The sequence below is a fragment of the Panthera pardus genome, unplaced genomic scaffold (assembly GCF_024362965.1).
Source record: "Panthera pardus isolate Hobbes unplaced genomic scaffold, ASM2436296v1 HiC_scaffold_22, whole genome shotgun sequence".
Lineage (NCBI taxonomy): Eukaryota > Metazoa > Chordata > Mammalia > Carnivora > Felidae > Panthera > Panthera pardus.
Genome location: NW_026526788.1, coordinates 54,485,637 through 54,504,109, shown reverse-complemented (window position 1 = coordinate 54,504,109; position 18,473 = coordinate 54,485,637). Strand labels below are relative to the sequence as shown.

The 18,473-nt window shown below is 41.4% G+C and overlaps 1 protein-coding gene and 1 pseudogene across 3 annotated transcripts in view; both read right to left on the bottom strand.

The window, feature by feature from the left end:
* Positions 1-17,333, bottom strand: part of ENTPD1 (ectonucleoside triphosphate diphosphohydrolase 1) — a 92,735-nt gene extending 75,402 nt beyond the window's left edge. For 2 of the 3 annotated variants that reach the window (XM_019445217.2, XM_019445218.2), the window contains exon 1: positions 16,808-16,937. In XM_019445217.2, the coding sequence (XP_019300762.1) occupies positions 16,808-16,823 (16 nt within the window). In that variant the 5' untranslated portion in view covers positions 16,824-16,937. Of the gene's footprint in view, positions 1-16,807; positions 16,938-17,312 lie in introns of those variants that run through there. The other variant, XM_053909775.1, reaches the window with a different exon arrangement.
* Positions 13,598-16,799, bottom strand: LOC109264697 (60S ribosomal protein L10a-like; annotated as a pseudogene).
* Positions 17,334-18,473: the final 1,140 nt, after the last annotated feature.

Genomic DNA, 18,473 nt, shown 5'->3' with positions numbered 1-18,473 from the left:
ATGCCCAACACAATAGATGAAAATAAACACACCCCAAAGTACATCACTATACATGTTTAGTACATAAGGGATAAAGAAAAAATCCTAAATGCTTCTTAGAAAACAGAGGGTGGGGTGGGAGGAACAAGTGGCATAAAAATAATTGGGAATAAGAATAGCATCAGACTTCAAAAATCCAAAAGACACAAAGCCCTCAACATTTTTAATCCAATGCACCTTTTCTCAGGAAGTACCAAAGGATGTGCTCCACCCAAGTGAGATAGTGAACCTAGGAAAAGGAAAAGATGTAGTACGAACGGAGAACCAAAATCAACAGTAGAAAGGTCAGGGGAAGAAGTCCAGGAAGACAACCATGCAGCAGTCTAGAAGAGCAATGAACTTAGATGGGGATAGGACAACAGGTTCAGAGAGGAGGTTTTAAAAAAGAACAGACAAGAAAAGAAGGACAAAAAAGAAACATTACTGACTATGTAGGAAAGTGTATCAAAGGGTTTGTAAAAAAGGATTACTAATAGAGAGACACTAAGAACTAAGCATATAAAGAAGTGAGAGGCCTTATTAATGTCAGTAAAAATAAAAAGTCCTATAGGAAAGAACATCTGAGGCACAAACAATACTTAATAATTAGTCATGCTAAAGGAAACATTGCATATGGATTTAACCAAAGCTTGTGACATCATGATGGTGTGGAGAGGGCAACCCTGCAGGAATTTAAGAAAGCAAACCACTCATGGGGCACCTGGGTGGCTGACTTTGGCTCAGGTCATGATCTCACAGTTTGTGGGTTCAAGCCCCACATTGGGCTCTGTGCTGACAGCTCAGAGCCTGGAATCTGCTTCAGATTCTGTGTCTCCCTCTCTCTCTGGTCCTCCCCAACTCATACTCTGTCTCTCTCTCAAAAATAAACATTAAAAAAATTAAAAAAAAAAAAGGCACTCAGCTACCAAAATAAGCAACAGAAAGCACAAATACCAGAAGAGATTCTGAATCTCTTTTCTTAAATCCTTTCTCTTCCCATCCCTTTATTAACATTGGTACTTGTTAGGTATCATTCTTCATCCTCTTCTGTTTTCATTCTCTACCCTTTCCAGGGAGATTTATTCATGCCCATCCTTTCCAACTCCAACTCTCATTATCTCTGGATTTTGGACAGACCTCTCTAAGCTCTAGACCCAAATTTCCAGCAATCAACATAGTATCTCTGCTTGATGTCTTATAACCATCTCTTGTTCAGCATGTGCCAGGATGAACTTGTTATCTCTCTCCTCCTCTGTCAAATCTACTCTCCTTCCCCACTTCCTAGCCTTATTTTATAAGCACTTACTGACCCAATCATTCAAATATAAACTTGAGAATAAGTCTTGACATTTCTTTCTCCTTCTCTCCCAACAAACCACTTAGCTCTCTACTTCAGACTCTATAATTCAGAAAATTGTCTAAATCCAGCCCCTCCCATCCATTCCCCTGCCCCCACACCCTGCACCATCAATGCCTCAGTGCAGGTCCCCATCACTTCTCGCCTACTGGGCTACTGCAGAAACCCAATACGAGTCTCCCTCCATCGCTCACCAATCTTGGTTCATTCCCTAGACTGCTGCCAGAATGATTTCACAAAGCCAAGTCTTATGACCACCAAGCATGATGGTAGCATAAGTGAAAATACTTTGCCACACTCTCCCACATTTTTGTGAAAATCTACAACTATGCCTTAAAAGAAATGGGATTTTTTTCCCAAATGAAAAGCCGCTGTATTCGAATTAAGGCATGACACTAATGGCCAGCATCATCTCTTCAGGGACATGGCAGCATAACCAGGCACAAGTAAGAAGAGGCCTTAGTTGGCCCTCCTACCCATTTAACGTAGAAAGAACAAACCCACATTACGGGAGAAGAGCATCAGAGTGTGATGGGAGAGGCAAGGGTAACTCTTTGAGAAGCCCCGGGTTGGCTGTTTTGTCTCGCTTTGTTTTGTTTGTTTGAGTTTGTTTTTGCCTCTGTGACTTGGCAGCCATGTGTCTACCATGAGTATAAAGAGATCTTAGAACTGATCTCCAAAAAAAAAAAAACGCATTACTCAGGCAAGGCACTAAGCAGTGGAACAGCTGCTCACTCTTCAGTTCAACATAAATTTGCTGTCAGTAGGGAAGGGACAAGAGAAGAAAACAGGTCCTAAGAAGGGTCCTTCCTGGATGTCTTTATGCCTCTGGACAATAACATTGAGAGAATTCTGACAACTGTAGACTGTCCTCTCAAACATGACTAAATAGTGACAGGACATTTGTCTTCCTTCCTGGATCTGAGTTAGGTTTTTTTGGCTAGAGGATTGAAATGTCTTCCCACATGTAGAAGGAGATCTAGCACTTAGTGACTACATTCTTCCGGGATCCAAAGGGAATTTGAGGGGGCCAAGGGGAGACTATGCATTCCAATCATCTTTAACACTGGGCTAGGATGAATCTCCCCCAACACTTCCTTCAATTCTTTTTAGAACAAGGTGAAAAATACACACATTCATTTGCACACACATACGAAAGGAATCTTTTTTTTTTTTAAGGGTAAGGCCTTAGACTAAATAAATTTTACAGTAAAGTAGAAAGAACGATGAAGGAAAAGCTTGCCTCTAAAATAGATATGATGCAAGAACGAGAGAGAAATCTTTCCTTGTTTATTTTTTAGTTAGATACAAGAGGATGTTGCTATGAGAAGAGAACAGACTAAGATAAAAGATTTCATGGTAACCAAAAACACTGCAGCTGAATGAAAGTTTATATTGGAATAATTAAGGATAATTGCATCAGTTGATGTAGAGCATATCGTAGGAAAACACTCTCAGAATACAAAAAAAAAAAAAAAAAAAAAAACCAATGAAGGAAAGGAAAGAGAAAGAAAGAGAGAGAGAAAGGTAGATGGTGTTCAGAGATTAGAGATCCAAATAATAGGTCCTGGAGGGAAAAAACGAACAAAGCAGGAACACTGATAGGAGTTATGTCAAGAGAAATCTTTCTTGCTCCTAAAGAAGTCCTGAATTTGGCAATTTTACCATATTCTAGGCAAAATCTGTGAAAGGAAGTCTGTACTCAGTTGTCTTGCTGTAAGAAGTATAAATGTCAGGACTAGAGAACAGAAGAACGTTAGGGCTGGAAAACAGCTGTCCTCAAACTTCTCAGCACCAGACACCTCAAGACAGTAGAAGAATATTTCCAATTACAGGAGGGGATAAGATGTCTATATTTAGACAAATTGTCACCCTCTTACCACACTGATGCCCTTTCTAAAAAATTACTTTGGTGTGCTGACTAGAGCATTATGAAGAGAAACAAAATTAAGAACTCAAGGATGGGATTGAACGCATAATGAGAAAAGAACTATATTGAAACCAATTAAATCCATGGAGGGATGAGTATAATTATTAATATCCAAATAAAAAGGAAAAATCTATTAAATAAATGCCTAATATAGTTTTAGATATTGGAATTTATAATATTATGAAATTAAATAATTAAAATAAGAAAGGAAGACCAAGGGAAGCAAAAGCTCTTAAATTCTTACCTTTCATAACACAGCCACAATTACTCTTGTTTTTACTTTGATATTAAGATAAACTTAAGCTCAGGAATGTTTTTATTTTCATTTAATATATCCACAGAGAAAAATAAAACTAAGATATCTGTTATCCACAGCTTTCTAGAAATATAGATAAAAATAAATAAGCAAAAGCGCAGAGTCCATATAGCAAAAAGCATAATATGAGAAAACATTCAACACCAGGGAGAATAAAACAAGAATGTTATGTAAAATAAATGTGAACTAGTATAAATTCCTCCATGAAAACTCCAGAGACTCTCCAGAGACTCAACTTGGATTTAAAACGCCAATGGTTCATGGGGCACCTGGGTTGCTCAGTCAGCTAAACGTCCAACTTTGGCTCAGATCATGATCTCACAGTTTGTGAGTTCGAGCCCTGCGTCAGGCTCTGTGCACAGCTTGGAGCCTGCTTTGGATCCTGTGCCTCATTCTCTCTCTGTCCCTCCCCCACTTGTGCTCTCTCTCTCTCTCTGCCTCTTAAAAATAAATACATGTAAAAAAAAATTTTTTTTTAAATAGCCAATGGTTCATAAAGGATACATGGAGAATAAAATGAAAATTCCAGCTGGCTTCTTTGCAGAAATTGACAAGCTGATCCTAAAATTCATATGGAAATTCAAGGGACCCCAAAGAGTAAAAACAATCTTGAAAAAAAGAACTGACTCTGATTTCAAAACTTACTACAAAGTTATAGTAATCAAGACAGGGTGGAACTGACACAGAGATAGACATACAGATCAACAGAATAGAGCTGAGAGTCCTCACATTTACAGTCAATTGCTTTTCAACAAGGCTGCCAAGAAAATTCACTGGGGAAGAGAAGAATCTTTCCAATAAATGGTGCTGGGACGACTGGATATTCACATGAAGTTGGGACTCCACCTCATACCACATCCAAAAACTATTCAAAATGGATCAAAGACCTAAATGTAAGAGCTAAAACCAGAAAATCGTTCAAACAAAACATAAGTGCAAATGTTCATGACTATGGATTAGACAAAGGTTCCTACTCCAAAGAAGATCTACAAATACCCATTAAACACACAAACAGATGCTCAAAATCATTAGCCATCAAGGAAATGCAAATCAAAGCCACGAGACACCACTTCACGCTCAATATGATGGCTATAATCAAAGATCAATAAAAAAATAAAAAGGGCTAAGTAAGGATGGAGAGAGACTGCAACCATCACACACTGCTGGTGGGAATGTAAAATGATGCAGCTACTTTGGAAAACAGTCTGGCAGTTCCTCAAATGGTTAAGCATAGATATATGACCCACTTCTTGGTATATATCCAAGAGAAATTAAGAACATAGATCCACATAAAAACTAGTCCATGAATGCTCAGAGCAGCATTATTCATAATGATAAAAGGTAGACACACCTCAAATACCCACTAAGTGATGAATGGATAAAATGTGGTTTTATGGATAAAATGGATAAAATATGGAATATATGATAGGTAATGTTCAGAAGAGGCAAAACTTTAGCAGAAAGGAGGCTGGTGTTTGCCAAAGGCTGTGGGGGGAAGAAACGGTATGTGGAGATGAAATGGAAGCGACTAATGGGTACAGAGTTTCTCTCTGGGGTGATAAAATGTTCCAAAATTGATTGTAGCGATGACTACACAATTCTGTGAACGTAGTAAAAAACACCAAAAAGTGGATGTTAAGTGGGTGAATTATGTGGTATGTGAATTATATCTCAAAATAATAGTAAGATCAACAACTATGAGTTCAAATCTCAACTTCAACACGGACCAATGGAGAGACTTTTGCTAACTCACTTCTTCAGTCTCTCGTTTGTAAGACAGGGACAGTAAACAGTACTGATCTCCAAAACTTGTTTGAGAACTGAGTTAACAGCTGTAAGGTGACTAGAACAGCAGGTGGTCCAATACACACCGAACCTGTAGGTTAACTAACTAAAGTCACTACCACTTCCATGCATTAAAAACTTGCTGTATTCGTTTCCTACGGCTGCCATAACAAATTACCACCAACTTGGTGGCTTAAAGCAAAATACACATTTACTCTCTCACAGTTTCACAGGTCCAAAGTCTGAAATCAGCTTCATTGGGCTGAAATCAGGGTGTTGGCAGAGCCGTTCTTCCTTTTCCATCTTCTAAACTCCATTCCATGCGTTCCTTGGCTAGTGGCCCTCTCCCCCACATTCAAAGCCAGAGGCACAGCATCTTGCTTCAGTGGTTACATTGCCTTCTGTGTCAAATCCCCCACTCCCTCCCTCTTATAAGGATATTGGTTGCATTTAGGGCCCGCCTGGCTAATCCAGGATACTCTCCCCAGTTAAAGATCCTGAATTTAATCACATCTGTGAAGACTCTTTTTCAATAGGACATGCATGAATTCTAAAGATTAGGAGCTATAATCTTTGCAGCCTACCTCGGTTACTATATTGACCAAAAAAGAAGAAAAAGAAAGTAAATCTATGGGGAAAAGCTCTATTTCTATGAAAAAATCTATTTCTTGGGGCGCCTGGGTGGCGCAGTCGGTTGAGCGTCCGACTTCAGCCAGGTCACGATCTCACGGTCCCTGAGTTCGAGCCCCGCGTCGGGCTCTGGGCTGATGGCTCAGAGCCTGGAGCCTGTTTCCGATTCTGTGTCTCCCTCTTTCTCTGTCCCTCCCCCGTTCATGCTCTGTCTCTCTCTGTCCCAAAAATAAATAAACGTTGAAAAAAAAAATTTAAAAAAAAATCTATTTCTCAAGTCACCAAAAGAAAGCAATAAAAAGAAAACATAGGGGCTCCTGGGTGACTCAGTCAGTGAAGCATCTGACTCGATTTCGGCTCAGGTCATGATCTCATGGTTCGTGGGATCGAGCCCCACAATGACAGCAGGCTCCACAATTGTGACAGGCTCCACAATGACAGCAGGATTCTCTCTCTCCCTCTCTCTCTCTCTCTCTCTCCCTCTCTCTGCCCCTCCTGTGCACTCTCTCTGTCTCTCCAAATAAATTAATTTAAAAAAATATTAAAAGAAGACATTAAGCAAAAGATAGTACCAGGAACGTTTTTACATAGCTGAAATTAGAAAATATGAGTACTGCACTATTAATTTCTGTTAACTAACCCTGTTCACTGGAAACAAGGGTTGTTCGGGTCCTATCTATCCTGTCTTTTGAGCACAAAGCCTAAAAAAATTATTTTACTGATGACGCATCACTTCAGATGTCTTTTTGTGCATGTGTCTGAGTCTTTATCCACTTAAGCAATACTGTTTCAGTTTTATGGTTCAGTGATTCTGACCCCACCTCTTAAATCCTGCCAAACAGTCCCACATCCTGGCTCTGGCCTCCTGGAACCTGCCATGGTTACATGAAACAGAGAGGCCGGGTAATTCTCACTCACAGCCACTGCATACTTCCTAGCCATACGAGGCTCAGCTGCTTCAGATGTCACCTGAGAACTTCCTCTCACCTTCTTGTCTCTTTCCCAACACTGAATTACTCCTTCTCTGCATCTTCTTGACCTTCCCTCCGTACTCCCAACTTTCCATCATGCCCCTACTTTTCTAACAAGCCACAATAAAAATGACTCAGGTCGCATTTCCCCACCAGAACTGAAAATAATGGATATTGACTATCATTTCACATAGGAGAAAATTATGGTTGGGGAGGGGTTACCATATGATTGAAATGACTGGGTAGATTTTTAAATACCCACTCTTATGTCTTAAAAACAGAATATATCTCCTTTATAAGCATTCACAAAAAATTCACTACATGTTTAAGTACAAAGAAATCTCAGAAATTATAAAGCCATATTCTGTATCCATTGTGAAATAAAATGAAATTTTAATTAAAATTAATAGTTTAAACAAAAATAACAATCACTTGGAACTTAAAAAATATATATTATTCTGGGTTAAAGAGACCATAAAAATGCAGTATCAAACTATTTTGAAAACCACAGCACCACTGATAAAAGTGTATTGGATCTATTTACAGCTATAAGTCTTTGTACAAAAAAAAACACTAAGGGAAGACTCAGAAAAACTTGTGAATATGGCAGAAAAACTTGAATATCTTTATTTGATGAAGAGCTCACATAAATTAAATTGAAAACATAAAATCCAAATAAGTAATAAAAGGGCAAAGGATATAAACAGTATACAAAAGAAGGATATTCTGTTAAAAAACACTGAATTTACTGGTAATTAAAGAAATACTAATTCGGGGTGCCTGGGTGGCTCAGTAGGTTGAGCGTCCTACTCTTGATTTTGGCTCAGGTCACAATCTGACAGTTTCATGAGTTTGAGCCCGATGTTGGGCTCTGCATTGCCAGTGCAGAGCTTGCTTGGGACTCTCTCTCTCTGCCCCTCCCCTGCTCATGCTCTCTCTGTCTCTCAAAATTAATAACAAAATTTAAAAAACACAAATTAAAACAACATAAAAGTAGATAAGATTATTTTTTAAAAAAACACCAAAGCTGTCAGGGATGCAACAAAACAGGAGCTGCTTGTGGAAGCATGAAATGTCCACCCTTACGGACAGCAACTTGGCAACAGTAATCAAGAACTTTAAAAACTATTTACAAGTTTTAATCTGGTATTTCTACTTCTGGGACTCTATCTATCCTAGCATGCAACCCTACGTATGGAAAAACTTTATGCATAAAGACGTTTATTGGAAATGGTAACAACCTAAATGTTCAATAACAGGAGAATTATTAAATTATAGGACCATAAAAATTATGATAACAGAGCAAGGCTAAGATAGAAATGTTCGTGCTTCACGCTATGCTAAAATCCAGGCTTTAAAACTGTATGTATAGCCTAACAATCATAATTCCATCTCATAATTTTTCAAGATCCTAGCCAAGAAAATGCAAAAAGAGAAACAACACAGGCATAGTAAAAGGAACTGCAAGGAAATACACCAAGATATTGTCGGGAATGATTGTTTTTCTTTTCTCCCCCAATCTATATTTTCATGTTTTCTTTAACGGGCATGTGCCATATTACTTACACTCTCACGGTCATAAAGAATTGTCCACATCCCTTCTATGAATCAAAAGGAAACACGTCTTTATGAAGGACATGTACTGCCATTGTTCCTGGGTCTCTAAAGTCATGTTGATATTCTAGCACAAACACAACAGGATGGAAGCATGTTACACAAACTCTTCTCTGCCTCTTTTCTCCAACAGCTTCTTTTTTCCTCATAATTCCCTCAATTTTCCAAACTAAAGAAATTCCACTGGTCCTCTCTGCACCCACTTCCCCCCTTTGCACCTAGAATCATTCCCACCTCACTTCTGCAGAGTGGGTACAATGCCCCAGGCACACTATTCCCAGTCTCAGAGCCCTGAGTCCCTGCTACCCCTACTCCATGGTACTCCAAACATCCAGGAAAGGGTTCTAGAGACAATACTTCTCCAGTACTTCTCAGGTTGGAGGCAGGGAATAAAAGCAGGGAGACTTGGAGCCATGGAGAAAAAGTGGGAGATATTTAGAAACTCCGACACTGGGAGTATTACTTTTTAGTAATAATAGTTTGTGTGCAATAAATTCTGACTTCTTTCTTGTGTGGCAAATTAGAGGTTAGCTTCCTGTTCTAGGCCATGTATTGAATAAATGAATAAACCCTTCATTTATTGAAGAAATAAATGGCCCCTGGCTGAATGAACGAATGAACGAATGAATGAATGACATTTCCCATGATCCTGCAATGACATAGGTAATCTGTGACTCAAAGTCTCCTCTGGCAAAGGAAACAAAAACAAAATCAAACTAGTGATATCACACCAAAATAAAAAGCTTTTGTACAACAAAGGAAACCATCAAGAAAACAAAAAGGCAACCTACTGAATGGGAGAAGATGTTTGAAAATGACACATCTGACAAGGGGTTAATATCCAAAATATATCAAGAATTTATACAACTCAACACCAAAACAAACAAACAAACAAACCAAATAATCCAATTGAAAAATGGACAGAAGACATGAATAGACATTTTTTCAAGAAAGACATACAGATTGCCAACAGATACATGAAAAGATGCTCAACATCACTCATCATCAGAGAAATGCAAATCACACCACAATGAGATATCACCTCACACCTGTCAGATTAGCTAAAATCAAAAACATATGAAATAATAAGTGTTGGTAAGGATGTGGAGAAAAATGAATCCTCATGCACTGTTGGTGGGAATGCAAGCTGGTGCAGCCACTGTGGAAAACAGTATGGAGCTTCCTCAAAAAATAAAAATAGAACTACCATATCATCTAGTAATTCCACTACTGGGTATTTACCCAAGGAAAATGAAAACACTAATTTTAAAAGTATGTGCACCAGGGACACCTGGGTGGCTCACTCAGTTGAGTGTCCAACTCTTGATTTTGGCTCAGGTCATAATCTCAAGGTTCGTGAGTTTGAGCCCGGCATTGTGCTCTGTGCTGACAGTGCAGAGCCCACTAGGGATTCTCCCTCTCCCTCTCTCTGCCCTTCCCTATCTCCCTCTCCTTCTCCCTCTCTCTCTCAAAAATAAATAAACTTTAAAATATATATATGCACCCTTATGTTTATTGCAGCATTATTTACAAGAGCCAAGATATGGAAGCAACCCAAGCATCCATCAATAGATGAATGAATAAAGAAGAGATGGTAGGGGCACCTGGCTGGCTCAGTCAGTGGAACACACAACTCTTGATCTCAGGGTTGTGAGTTCAAGACCCATGTTGGGCATGGAGCTTACTTAAAAAAATGAAATAGGGGGAGTTCCGGAAGATGGCGGTGTAGGAGGACGCTGGGCTCACCGCGCGTCCTGCTGATCACTTAGATTCCATCTACACCTGCCTAAAGAACCCAGAAAACCGCCAGAGGATTAGCAGAACGGAGTCTCCAGAGCCAAGTGCAGACGAGAGGCCCACGGAAGAGGGTAGGAAGGGCGGCGAGGCGGTGCGCGCTCCACGGACTGGCGGGAGGGAGCCGGGGCGGAGGGGCGGCTCGCCGGCCAAGCGGAGCCCCCGAGTCTGGCTGGCAAAAGCGGAGGGGCCGGACGGACTGTGTTCCGACAGCAAGCGCGACTTAGCGTCTGGGAGGTCAGAAGTTAACAGCTCTGCTCGGAAAGCGGGAAGGCTGGAGGACAAAGGGAGGGAGAGCTGCTGAGCCCCCGGATGGCAGAGCTCAGCTTGGCGGGGAACAAAGGCGCTCGCCAGCGCCATCTCCCCCGCCCATCCCCCAGCCAAAATCCCAAAGAGAACCAGTTCCTGCCAGGGAACTTGCTCACTCCGCACAAACACCCAACTCTGTGCTTCTGCGGAGCCAAACCTCTGGCAGCGGAGCTGACTCCCTCCCGCTGCCACAGGGCCCCTCCTGAAGTGGATCACCTAAGGAGAAGCGAGCTAAGCCTACCCCTCCTGCCCCCGTGCACCTTGCGGATCCACCCCAGCTAATACGCCAGATCCCCAGCACCACAAGCCTGGCAGTGTGCAAGTAGCCCAGACGGGCCACACCACCCCACAGTGAATCCCGCCCCTAGGAGAGGGGAAGAGAAGGCACACACCAGTCTGACTGTGGCCCCAGCGGTGGGCTGGGGGCAGACATCAGGTCGGACTGAGGCCCCGCCCACCAACTCCAGTTATACACCACAGCACAGGGGAAGTGCCCTGCAGGTCCTCACCACTCCAGGGACTATCCAAAATGACCAAACGGAAGAATTCCCCTCAGAAGAATCTCCAGGAAATAACAACAGCTAATGAACTGATGAAAAAGGATTTAAATAATATAACAGAAAGTGAATTTAGAATAATAGTCATAAAATTAATCGCTGGGCTTGAAAACAGTATACAGGACAGCAGAGAATCTCTTGCCACAGAGATCAAGGGACTAAGAAACAGTCACGAGGAGCTGAAAAACGCTTTAAACGAAATGCAAAACAAAATGGAAACCACGACGGCTCGGATTGAAGAGGCAGAGGAGAGAATAGGTGAACTAGAAGATAAAGTTATGGAGAAAGAGGAAGCTGAAAGAAAGAGAGATAAAAAAATCCAGGAGTATGAGGGGAAAATTAGAGAACTAAGTGATACACTAAAAAGAAATAATATACGCATAATTGGTATCCCAGAGGAGGAAGAGAGAGGGAAAGGTGCTGAAGGGGTACTTGAAGAAATTATAGCTGAGAACTTCCCTGAACTGGGGAAGGAAAAAGGCATTGAAATCCAAGAGGCACAGAGAACTCCCTTCAGACGTAACTTGAATCGATCTTCTGCACGACATATCATAGTGAAACTGGCAAAATACAAGGATAAAGAGAAAATTCTGAAAGCAGCAAGGGATAAACGTGCCCTCACATATAAAGGGAGACCTATAAGACTCGTGACTGATCTCTCCTTTGAAACTTGGCAGGCCAGAAAGGCTTGGCACGATATCTTCAGTGTGCTAAACAGAAAAAATATGCAGCCGAGAATCCTTTATCCAGCAAGTCTGTCATTTAGAATAGAAGGAGAGATAAAGGTCTTCCCAAACAAACAAAAACTGAAGGAATTTGTCACCACTAAACCAGCCCTACAAGAGATCCTAAGGGGGATCCTGTGAGACAAAGTACCAGAGACATCACTACAAGCATAAAACATACAGACATCACAATGACTCTAAACCCGTATCTTTCTATAAAAAAATGAAATAAAGAAAGAAGAGGCATTATATATATTCAATGGAATATTAATCAGCCATAAAAAGAATAAAGACTGAGATCTTGCCATTTGCAACAACATAGATGGATCTAGAGGGTATAATGCTAAGCGAAATAAGTCAGTCAGAGAAAAACAAATACCATAGGATTTCATTCGTGTGGATTTTAAGAAACAAAACAAACAAAGAGGGAAAAACAAAAATAGACTCTTAAATTCAGAGAACAAACTTGTAGTTGCCAGAGCGGGGGATGAACTAGGTAAAGGGGATTAAGAGTACATATATCATCATGAGCACCAAGTAATGTATAGAATTGTTGAATCAATAAAACTAATATGACTAATATAAACTAATATAAACTAATATAACACCACATGTTAATTACACTTGAATAAAATAAATGTCCCCTCTTCCTATACTATCTCTGGGCCCTTGGCCAAGTGACTTCCCTCCTCAGCTATGAGATGCAGAAACCGATATCACAGGTTTGTTGTGAAGATTCTATGACACAATGCATATAAAAATTACAGTGCCTGGTACATAGTAATCAATGTTAGCCCTTATTATTAACACTTCACAGAGTCTGGTTTCAGTTAGAGTTGGTTGTATATATGTCTGTCTTCCTTCACTAGACTGTGAGCAAACTGTTTATATCTCACCCATCTGGCATGGGGACTTACAAATGGTAGACACACAATAATATTTGTCAAATTGCTTTGAAGGTATGCCAGGAAGAGGAAAGGGAGGGTGCTGGAAACAAGTTTAACGTACTTTATGATTTTACTCAGGGCCAACCTCTGCAGTGTATGTTTTTCTTCTATTACCAGAACACATTGTCTCGGACTATAAGGTTGCTATTAAATGGGGCTGGGGAAGCACTCTCAACAATAGCCAAATTATGGAAAGAGCCTAAATGTCCATCAACTGATGAATGGATAAAGAAATTGTGGTTTATATACACAATGGAATACTATGTGGCAATGAGAAAGAATGAAATATGGCCTTTGGTAGCAACGTGGATGGAACTGGAGAGTGTGATGCTAAGTGAAATAAGCCATACAGAGAAAGACAGATACCATATGGTTTCACTCTTATGTGGATCCTGAGAAACTTAACAGAAACCCATGGGGGAGGGGAAGGAAAAAAAAAAAAAAAAAGAGGTTAGAGTGGGAGAGAGCCAAAGCATAAGAGACTGTTAAAAACTGAGAACAAACTGAGGGTTGATGGGGGGTGGGAGGGAGAGGGGGGTGGGTGATGGGTATGGAGGAGGGCACCTTTTGGGATGAGCACTGGGTGTTGTATGGAAACCAATTTGACAATAAATTTCATATATTAAAAAATAAATAAATAAATGGGGCTGGGGAGGCACTATTTCTGGAACCAGATGCTCTGTTCAGAGATAGTGAGGTTGTGCTACGAGGCATCTGAAATCTCCAGTTTGGCCCCTGGCTGAATGGGGAGTGGGGGCTAAAGTTCTGCCAGAGCTGGACTGGCCAACCTGGGTACCCTGGCATGGGGCCACATCAGCTCTGATGATCAGCCTCCTAGAAGGGATGCATCTTGTTTCTCGGCATATTCACTTAGGGGGTATCTTAATAGAGTGAATAAAAGAGCGGTATGTACCAGCGGGAACTCTACTGAAAACTCATAGGTTCCCTTTTATTTCTCATTTATTTTTTTATTTACTTACTTATTTTGGCAGCACTAGGGTTTATTAAACTGTGCCTTAGTACAGGTACTGGGGCTTGCCCATGGTATTCTTGAAGTATCAAAGCTAGGAGGTTCTGCCAATTCTTCTCGAGCAATGACACCAGGAAATTGACAGCTAAGTGGATGTTGTTCACAAGCTCATCATCTGTCGTCTTCATGTGGCCAAGTTCACTTCATCTACTTTGACCACTATGTTCTCATTGTAGGCCAGCAAGGAAGGGAACTTGCCAGGCTTAGTCAGGCCTGGACCCAGGATTTGTGGGATCTGCTTGCTCAGAGATTCTGAAGGAAAAAAGGCATTATACTTCTTGGCCAGCTTCCTGACTAATTTTTTATTCTTGCTGAGTTTCTTCAATGCCTCAATGTCCATGTGGGGAATAACCATAGCCTTGGCCTCATTACAGTGCTGCTGGTCCCCTAAAACACATACAGAGAACGTGGGGCAGGGAGTGGACGTAAGCCTGACGTTGCCCAAGAAGAATTTGTCCTTCAGAGGGTTATAGTTCTTCAAGCTGACCTGCAGCTCCACCATCTCCCAAAACTCCTGGTGCTTGGGCTGGCCGGTTCCTGGGCAGGACTTCCCGCACCGCCTCATACAGGGTGTCACGGGAGACTTTGTTGCTCATGGTGCCACGTACCACAATAATCAGAAAAGAGTCATAGGGTCCCCTTTTAAACTAGCCTTCTGATTCTTGGATAAACATCAGCTAAAAAAATAATACTTAGTTTACTAAATATTTGTTGAGTTCCTATTATGTGCTAAACATTGTACTAGACACTGCCAATCCAAAGGTGAATAAAGAAATTAAAATCAGGGTAAGGGGGAGGAAATGCAGAGGACAGCAATGTGGATGAGTATCATGAGCACCAGCTTAGGCGTAAGCAGTGGAGGTGTTGTAGAAACATCCAAGTCAGGGGTTAACCTAAGGCTCAAGGGAAGGAGAAGGCATGACGTGGCAGTTGGTAACCAAGATAAAGCTTGAAAGAATGATTGCAACAGCTCACATTTACTGAACACATACTCTATACGTCAGATCCTATTCTGAGAATTTTGCATAAATTCCTCAGTCTTTATAATAACGCTATGAGGCAGATATTATTATTCTCTTCATTTTATAGATGAAGAAACCAAGGCACTCAGTTAGTAAATGGTGGAGCTGGGATTCAAATCTAGGCAGTGGGGCTCCAGACTGAAGGGGAAGGAGAAGGCCAGATAGGCCTTCAAGGCAGAAGCAAGTGCCATGTAACAGTCTGAGAGGGCGGAAAGGAACAAGGTCACTTGGGGAACTGAAAGTGGCTGGGGGTGGGGACCGAAGTTCAGAGATGACTGGGCTCTCTCTGTAGGTTAGAAGGGAAACCAGAGGGAGGGTATTTCTGGTCTGGACTTGGAAAAACTAGCTGTGTGATTACTGTCACATAACCCCTCCTGGTCCCACTCTCTTCCTTTTGTAAAAGGGTAAAACTAACAATACCTGGGCTCTATCATAGAGAATGGCCATGAGCACCAAATGAGAAAATGTATGTGAATTGATACCAAAGCACAGATTCCTTCTCAGACTTGAGATTTCATCAGTATCATTTCTCCCAGTAGCTCAAAGCTCTGCAGACTCAGAATCAACCACATCTGGCCATAGTAGCCAGAGCCTTCAGGAGTTGTAACAGTGAGAGTATAGAAAAAAAGCCTACAGACCCTGAGTCCAATGACCTGTATCTAAATTCACCATTCACTAACAGTGTGATCCCAAGGCAAGCAACACTCTCATTATATCACCACCATGTGGAAAATGGGAATGATAATGATAGCACTCACCTCTTAAGTTGATGTGAGGAATAAATAATACAGGTAATGTGTTTAGAATAGCTCCCGGTGCAGAGTAAAGACTTAGTAAACGTTAATAGCTTATATCACTATCATTAAGAACCTGTTGACTACTCATCCCATTGCTCTGCATTCTTTGTGATAAAAACATGTGGGGCTATCAGAAATTAGAGATGGAGAAGAAGGTTTGCAACCCTACACAACACACTGCTGTAGAGACTCTCCCTGACTCCCATGGGCTGGCAAGCAGCTGGCTCTCCATCGTGGCAGAAAATGCCCAAAAGAGGTAAAAGACAGAGAGTGCACACCATCTGCGCAAACTAGGCTGCTCTTACAGTTTTTAGACAAAAGCTAAATATAGTCATCCAGATATGCCTTGCTTTTTTAAGATAAAACTGTTCACCCCTCCACCCCTTCACTCCACCCCCACCCAGACACACACCATACATATACACACATCCCAAGAAGCGGTTCGTCTTTTTTAAGACATACTGTGAGGTCCTGTTGTGACAGCCTCTTGCCACATTAACTTCTCTATCTAACTCCTGGCAGAGAACCCTTGGCTAATTTAACAACAGGAAAGCACGCAGGAAATTTGAGAACAAAACAAATCTCCTACACACAGAGCCCAGCATCTTCAAGCAAACTCGCTGAGGTACAGACCCGAAGCAAGATGACTCTGGACTATAAATGAGGCAGCTGCTTCTTAAAACCGCAAAGGGATGGAAGGAGTCATTTGCCGCTAAAACACTAGAGCTGAATGCAAATTGATCATGAATATTCATGAGCCCCTCCAGCTTACTCAAGAGCCACCCTTCACTAAAACCCCGGGGCTTTGCTTCCTAAAAAGTTTCCCAAAGTTCTTTCTCTGCCTCCTCTCTGTAGGAGAGGGTGGGAAAGTTCATTTGGGGATTTATGCCTCTTGCTCTTTCAAGTACTTGCTTTTGGTCTGGGTTTTGGGGGTTTTTTTCCTTCTTTTTTTTTTTTTTTTTTGGTTTGTTCTTAAGGATTCAGATCAAATCAATTTGCTCTTACCCTTTCTATCTTCCATAATTGGCAGCTTTTGTTTTCTTCCTCTTTGCTCTATTTTTTCAGCTTCTGCTTGCTGTGCTCGGTCTCAGTGAGAGAGGTACTCAAGGAACCGAGATATAACAGACCCTCGGGCTTGTGGGAGGGGCTAAATTAGCCGGCCCCGTTTCGGAAGGAACCTCAAACCCTATGTCTCTTTCATTGACTGGAAAGAATAGATTGGCTGAGTCCCGCTGCTCATTTCCCTAAAGCACACGAAGATTTGACTGGGTTGGGGTTGTCATTTTTCGTATTCTTAAAGCTATGTATGTTCAAGTATCTCGCTCTCCCTCTCATTTTGTTACAGAAATCCATTTTTTTCTCTCGAGGAATGTTATCTTGGCTGCAAGCAAAAAAGCTATTTACTTTTTGCAGTTTTGAAGCCAGATAACTAGAAGCTTGTTACCTGATACCCACTAGAAAAACTAGAAGAACTCAAGAACAGTTCTTCCTGCCCCATAAAGCTGATTACCTCTGGTCGGCTGAAGAGCAATCCCTTTTCCAGGCTCATTAGACCACAAGAGCAACAGTCCTGTCACGGATGGATGCTGTGGCAGGAAAAGTCACTGTGGCAGGAGAAGCCACATTATTGGTGGGAAGGCAGAGGAGGCTGGGAACCGCTATCCAGCTGTACTGATGCAAGTCGTCCACCTTTTCCAAACTTTAACGTCCCACCTCCGAAGTCTTCGCAGCATGAACTGCCACACCCAGGCTTTGCCAAGATGAGTCAAATGCAGATAAGAGGCTGACCAAAACATTTTCAAATTGTGTATTTATGTTATTTTGAAATCAGGACAAGACCTAATTCTCCCAGAGGAAGGTAAGTACTCAAGGCCCAAGGCTCGCTCCTTGGGCAAATTCTCCCTCCACATGGCTGTCACAAACCTTAGCATTTTAGGTCTGAAAACAGATCACAGACATCTAGTCTAACCAAGGTTAGAGAGGAGGAAAAGTTATGCCATCTGCTCATGTTCACACAAAGAGAGAAAGCAGGGAGGGGTCTCTCTTTTTTGCTACCATGCTCCCCAGCACGTAATAAAGTTGCTCTACAGAGTAGGCTGTCGATAAATGTTTGATAGATGGTTGAATTAACGAATAAAAGACAAAGCAGAGAGCAGATAGGATTTTCTGATTCCTACTTCATGCTTTTTCTACGTTGCCTCTCTAGCATGAGAATTTGTTTTTTTGTTTGTTTGTTTGTTTGTTTTTTTTTATTTTTTAATATATGAAATTTACTGTCAAATTGGTTTCCATACAACACCCAGTGCTCATCCCAAAAGGTGCCCTCCTCAATACCCATCACCCACCCTGTCCTCCCTCCCACCCTGCCCTCCCTCCCACCCCCCATCAACCCTCAGTTTGTTCTCAGTTTTTTAACAGTCTCTAATGCTTTGGCTCTCTCCCACTCTAACCTCTTTTTTTTTTTTTTTTTCCTTCCCCTCCCCCATGGGTTTCTGTTATGTTTCTCAGGATCCACATAAGAGTGAAACCATATGGTATCTGTCTTTCTCTGTATGGCTTATTTCACTTAGCATCACACTCTCCAGTTCCATCCATGTTGCTACAAAAGGCCATATTTCATTTTTTCTCATTGCCACGTAGTATTCCATTGTGTATATAAACCACAGTTTCT